Source organism: Manduca sexta, chromosome 24, assembly GCF_014839805.1.
Source record: "Manduca sexta isolate Smith_Timp_Sample1 chromosome 24, JHU_Msex_v1.0, whole genome shotgun sequence".
NCBI lineage: Eukaryota > Metazoa > Arthropoda > Insecta > Lepidoptera > Sphingidae > Manduca > Manduca sexta.
The window spans coordinates 5795303-5802213 of record NC_051138.1 but is presented as its reverse complement, the minus strand read 5'-3'; the positions used below and the strand labels follow the sequence as shown (position 1 = coordinate 5802213).

The following is a 6911-nucleotide window of genomic DNA, read 5'->3' as shown; positions in this document are numbered from 1 at the left end:
AATAAAATACAATAATTATAATATTTTTAGCCTATTCTTTACGGCAAATGAAACACCAATCACGGCGCATGACGTCACACGTAGGTAAAATGTAAACAAACAGACGTCATCTGGATATCATACCCCGTTGTATTATTTTAATGCTTTAAAGGTGTTTTTGACACAGAACTGCTCTAATAATTAATATTAATTTATACGGGACGTTGTTAATATCTTCCAGCTTAACGTTTACAGTTTGTTTAATCGTTAATCATAATGGACCGCAAAAAATATCGTTGGTGCGTCGTACCTGAATGTAACAATACTTTTATATCTTCACCAAACAAATTATTTATTGATGTACCACGAAAAGCAGATATACGAATAAAGAGGTTGCAGTTAGCAAGACGAACCTACGACGGAATGTCTGCAGACTCACCGATTTAGTTCTGTGAGAATCACTTCCATGTAAATAAATAAAAAATAGTGTTTCGGTTTAAAATAAATCGATGAATATTTCAATTAATTAAATCATTTGTACACCCAGGGAGGTTATGGTTATGAGATGTATTTATTTATGTTTTAGCTGCCACATGATATGGAATAGAATATTTATTTATATAGAATTCTGGTTGTTACACAGTAACCTGAGATTGCCTGAGATTAACACGGTCTATGCAGTGTTGCCAGATTATAATTTATCTTTACCCCAGGATTATTTGGAATTTAAAATTTTACCCTTAAACCAATCACAAATAATTCGGTCCTTTTTTTTCTATATCCTTATCTATGCAGACGCCACTTCTTTCTTCACTTCCACTTCAATAATTATTAATTTAATTATCTCATTTTATTAGGAACAACTAGCTGTACACGAAAATTGTATAGAATAAAAAATTATAATTGTTTCATGGCCTACAATTTTTGTAGGAAACATCTTTCTCTAAGCTCAATATTTATTACAATACCGTGAAACAATAGCTTTAATACCTTAACTCGTAGAATTACCCCAAAAATTACCATAAAAAAAATACCCTGCTGATTCAGTTTTACCCTAAATCTAGGGTAAATAACCCTAATCTGGCATAATTGAATCACTGTTCAAATAACAAGACTTTTCAAGTTGCTTTATCCACGTATGACGTCACACGAGACGAAATGACATAATGTAGCGTTTGCGCGGGAATTATAGCTATTTAACATTTAGGCATGGTTTTATGTACTTTTTAAGCTTTATTTGTGCAAAATACTATTTTTCTGGGCTATTTATATCCACAATGATCAATTTAAAACACCTTCTGAAAATTTGTCCGGTCCCCTATTGACTTTAATACGAAGTCCATAAAAATCATGTAAAATGTCCTGTGACCAAACACCGTCGTAATCAGAATTTGTGGCAGTATTTCCTGTTTTATTACATGCTCATCTACCAAAGACGATTAGTACATGAGCTAACACTGTGGGTGGGTAAAATAATTAAAACAAAAGGAACACAGCGAGATTTTAAGATTAGCTAATGCAGGGTGTCTCACGGCAGAGTTAGGAATTAAATTTGAATATTTAAAATACCGTATAAATTAAGTTAGGGCTCCCCCTAGTGCGCAGTACATTTTTCGTTCGTGCAGATTCGACAGTCGAGCGCGCATCGTGTGTACGTTATCAAAGAGTTTTTGAAGAGAGAAGAATCGTACTTTATGGCTCGGAGGCAGTATCGTTTCCACTACAATATTATATATATTTTTTTTGGAGTTTTAATTTAATAGCATTATCTGGCAATATTAGGAACTAGAATGTCAAACATAGGGTAATACCTCAGAACAAGAACAAGAACAACTGAGGGTAATACCAATTATTTATGACATGACAGCATGATTTCTGATCTTACCCGATTTCGTGTGGAACAAATAAAAAAAAATGTACAAGTAACAACCGCGGGTGGACTCTTAGAACATTCTGTGTAATGATATTTGGGTTAGGATTTTTAAAGAATGATTATATATCTTAATACGGTTAAGTAGAGTTTAGTTTTGGTTGACAAAAGGTAACATCTTATACCAACATAATAGACCAAAAATTTAGAAAGTATGTTGGCTATCATGATTGTTGAAAATTTGTGTAATTACCTAATGCTTGACATGTTAGCCAGCTAACATGACAGCTACATGACAGTTACATGACATTACGCGTATCACGGAAATATAACCTTATTATTTATTACATAATAAGGTTATTTTTCCGTAACACGCGTAATGTAATATAGCTGTTATGTTAGCCGGCTAACATTCCAATCATTCCGATGGCAAATGGGATAATGCGATTTTATTCAATAATAACTTAAGTTTTATGCCGAATACGTTGAGTTGAGCCTGCTTCTACATTTCACGTATATTTCTTCATGAAGGAATTTGTGTATTGTGTTACGAGATACTGACTCGTATGAGATAGTGATTCTATGTTTATTTATTTTGTGTGCGAGAATGGAGAAAAAAATAATGTGTATAAAAAATGTGAGGTTTATGGCATACAAAGGTACCCAAAGTCAAACGTATTCATGGCTAAATTTCCACTTGCTCCACACCGATAAGAGAAAATTTATATTATGATTTAAAACATTACATAAAAGTGATATAAGTATATTTAATTCAAATTTACAAACTCAAGTGGTCGTTGAAGAGAATAATAGAGTTTCAATTCTATGCTTATTAATCTGATCAAAAAAGGCACGTGCGAAATCTATGAATTTGCCCTTGGAATGAGTGTATCATAGTAATTGTTGATTGGACGGAAAAAGATCATATCTATAAGGTATCAAATTTTTCAATTTCCATATAAATATGGAAATAAATAACGGAAAACTGGAGTGTAATGAATATTTGAGCAGGAGACCTAAACATTATACAATTTATACATAAGAAATTCACGTAATAATATTGTGTATTATGTAATTTCAAAATTGTGGACGTTTTATTTTTAATATTCTAAATTCAATCATAATTTATACCAGTGTAAAATTTATGGTCAGCAATTTTTATCTATATAAAGTTATGGATACAAAATTATCGATATTATCGACTGAATAAGGAACATCCCTAGAGAGGAGCAGATTTATAATAAGTTGGCAGTCTTTCGTGTCATTTTTTGCGTTATGTTGGTACAAAATATAACTCTACTGGGCTCATGTATGCGTGCGTGAGCTCAAATTCAATGTACTTAGTGCCGCCTCTTCTAATGTAGTATATTACTTACTCTATGGTAACAACTAGAGTTGGGTAGGACATGACATAAAAAAGAGTTTGTAAGAGTAGCCTCTTTTTAGCATTGAGCCGGTACAACGTCCTACTTCAAATGAGGCGAGGCGTAGTGAGGCTCGGCGTTTCAATGCGTATCTTACAGTATTTTGTAATGTTAACCCTCAAAATATTTCCCTCTCGCTCGCGACTCGAAACGCAGTAATGTAATGTCCATTGTAAAATAACGTCCTATTGTAATTTGTAGCATGCGGTTCGCTACCTCACTGTCCTCGTCCTACAGTTTACCAGAGACGGAGAATAAGTAACGCGACTGCCGCGACATAAAATTTGAAGTAGTACAATATATAATTTTGAGTCACTCTTACATTTTGACGTCATGTGCCGGACAAATGTACCGCCTCTTGTATGTCCTACTCAACATTAGTAACAACACTCAACAGTCACCATGACACCAGGTGTTTTTTAGAGGTTATGTGAAAAGTGATGTTTTGTTTTCGTGAATACACTATACAGTAAAAGACAATTATGGCCAACGTAAAAATCAAGGTTATTAGTCGTAATCCAGATGAGTATTTGCGTGCTACAAAAAGAGATATCCATAAAAGTAAGAATCATACATTTTTCCTTTTCGGTGTTTGGTATCTTATAGATGTTATTCTCAAAATCCTATTTATTTACAGTCCCAAGAAACTATGATCCTAGCCTGCATCCTTTGGAAGCTCCGCGTGAATACGTACGAGCCCTTAATGCTGTAAAATTGGAAAGAGTTTTTGCAAAGCCTTTTATTGGAAGCCTTGATGGACATAGAGATGGGGTGTCGTGTATGGCAAAACACCCAAAGAGACTTGCAGTGCTTGCGAGCGGCGCATTCGACGGTGAGATACGTTTATGGGATTTGGCTGCGCGTAAATGCACAAGAAATTACGTCGCACACGAGGGATGCGTCAGAGCAATATGTTACTTACCAAGCGGAGATAAGTTTACGAGTGTAGGCGATGACAAGACGATAAAAACGTGGAAGTCACAGGTTGTAACTGAAGAGGACGAGGAGCCTGTCAATACACTGCTCAGCTCATGTGTGGTGACTGGAGTGACACATCATAGACAAAGGCCAATATTCGCTACATGTGGTGAACACTGTCAGCTTTGGGAGAGTACAAGAAATGAACCCATCAAAGTCTTCAAGTGGGGTGTGGACAGTTTGCATTATGTTGCTTTTAATCAGGTAATTATTTTCATAGATAATGTATTTTATTTTCCAAATATATTGTATTATTTTGAGTAGTTTTTTTTCTTTCCATATTTTATCATAATATTTATTACACTTACCTATATTGTTTTATATGTCCATCACCCAAAGGTTGCCTGGTATAGAATGCCTCTGGCATAAGGTCTGCCTTTTTACATTGATGTTTATATGTGTAAATAAATATTGTAACGAAGAATATTATGGAATTTTAAATATTACAGGTAGAAAATAACATACTTGCTGCATGTGCAAGTGACCGAAGCATAATTTTATATGATTCCCGTGAATCAGGGCCTTTGAGAAAAGTTGTAATGGAATTAAGATCTAATGCTTTGGCTTGGAATCCTATGGAGGCTTTCATATTCACCGTAGCAAATGAAGATTACAAGTCAGTATTGTATTTTTATTTGACATAAGTAATCTCAATTTTATTTACCTTTATTACAATAATTGATTCTAACACTGTTCCATTTATTGTGTATCCGAAAAATCTTACTGAGTGTTATAATCAAGTCTAGTTTTTGCCTTGTATTTTAAAGGTTGACTGTCATATTTTATTTGTATTATATTTCAGCTTGTATTCATTTGACATGAGAAGACTAAAAGAACCTGTACATGTACACATGGACCACACTTCTGCTGTTATTGATGTTGATTATGCACCAACTGGCCGTGAGTTCGTAGCAGGCAGTTATGATAAAACTGTAAGAATATTCCAAAGTGAGAGAGGTCACTCAAGAGATGTGTATCATACAAAACGGATGCAGAGGTTGACTTGTGTCAAATGGTCTTTGGATAACAAGTACATATTGACTGGGTCTGATGAGATGAATATAAGAATGTGGAAAGCGAAAGCATCAGAAAAACTTGGTGTGGTATGTAATCTATATTATTCATTAATGGCATGAGTTTTATTTACTCACTTAAACTTATGATGTGATTATATTTTAGTTATTGATACAGTTTAATGAACATTTTATATTGCTATCTAATTCCATAAACTGTGTCACTTATTTGAATACATTTTCTTTATAATGGTAGTTATATTGACAACAAAACAAATTAATTGCTGCAAATCAAAATCGTTCTTTATTTAGATTTTAATTATGTTTTTAACAATACATTAGTAAAAAAATATACTTATTGAGTATTTTGTGTTTTCAGTTAAAACCAAGGGAACGAACAGCACTCAACTACTCTGAAGCTTTAAAGGAGAAATTTGCCTCACATCCACAAGTAAAACGCATTGCACGCCATAGACACGTTCCTAAACACGTATTAAATGCACAGAAGGAAATTAGGACTATACGAGAAAAGAATAAGAGAAAGGAAGCCAACAGACATGCACATAGTAAACCTGGCACTATCCCGCGCGTGTCTGAGCGTGAAAAACACATTGTTAAAGAGGATGTTTAAAATAATAAATATTTTTTTACTCAATTAATGAATATTATAATTAATAACAACTATATCTATCACCACTAAAGTAAGAAAGTTTGAAGTCAGGCATTGTTAGAGTTACTATTAGAACCTTTGTTTAGTAAAGTATTCATAGAATATTTAATAATTAAGAAATTATTTTGAAAAAGGATTTTAGGAGACTATTATAATCATGCAAACACCTCTCTTTAGGATATTTTATTAGTTCTTTTACCATTCTTTACTCATTTGTTTAATTTTAATCATACAGAAATAAAATTGTTAGTAAGGCCTGCTAAGGAAATGCCATTTCCTAAATATGTTTAGATATATTTCTATTCGAGTTTAAAGGACTTACCCAAAAACAGTGTTTTATTCCACTGAAATTTTAACAAAGATATTTTGTACATATTATTTAGAGAGAACTCTTATGTACAAGCCTACTGAAATAATTTCATTTGAAAGAACTCTGATTTTGACTTTGTTATAATTTGAATTTACTTCAATATTACACTTAAAATTAACGCTTTCGAAATGTAAGTGTTGCTACATTGGAACACACCCCTAAAAAAAGTTGTCAAAAATCTAGTCTATTTGTATCTGACAATAACTGCTCCGTTTATGTCTGTGTCACATTAGTTTTGTAATTTTAAATAAAATCAGAGTCAGGGACCATCAAAGAACAGTAATGATTCTTTATGGGGGCGTGGAATGCAATTTGTTCGAAATAAAGATACAAAGCCCATATAAAAAGTCCATATTTTATGTTCCTATCCTTTGCCTGTGGTTCAAAAAGCTGAGCATAGTATTGATTCGCCTTAATACAATCTACAAGGCTGCAGACCAAGTTATAGCTTGCTATAGCGTAAACTACTTTTCAATCTAAAAAAATCATAATGGTGGATTTATTGGGGGAAGGAATTGCAAGTCCGGTACAATAGCGCTCTGAGGTCCTGGGTTCAAATCCCGGGTCGGGCAAAGTGATATTTGGGTTTTTCTGCTCAGTATCAGCC

The 6911-nt window shown here is 33.4% G+C and overlaps 1 protein-coding gene across 1 annotated transcript; it reads left to right on the top strand.

Annotated features, from left to right (window-relative positions):
- The first annotated feature begins 3585 nt into the window (after nt 1-3585).
- Nucleotides 3586-5923, top strand: LOC115440439 (DDB1- and CUL4-associated factor 13). Its single transcript, XM_030164737.2, has 5 exons — nt 3586-3834; nt 3911-4455; nt 4701-4867; nt 5054-5354; nt 5644-5923. Exons 1-5 carry the CDS (start codon nt 3756-3758, stop codon nt 5893-5895), a joined length of 1344 nt encoding a protein of 447 aa, XP_030020597.1. The 5' UTR covers nt 3586-3755; the 3' UTR covers nt 5896-5923.
- The last annotated feature ends 988 nt before the right edge of the window (nt 5924-6911 follow it).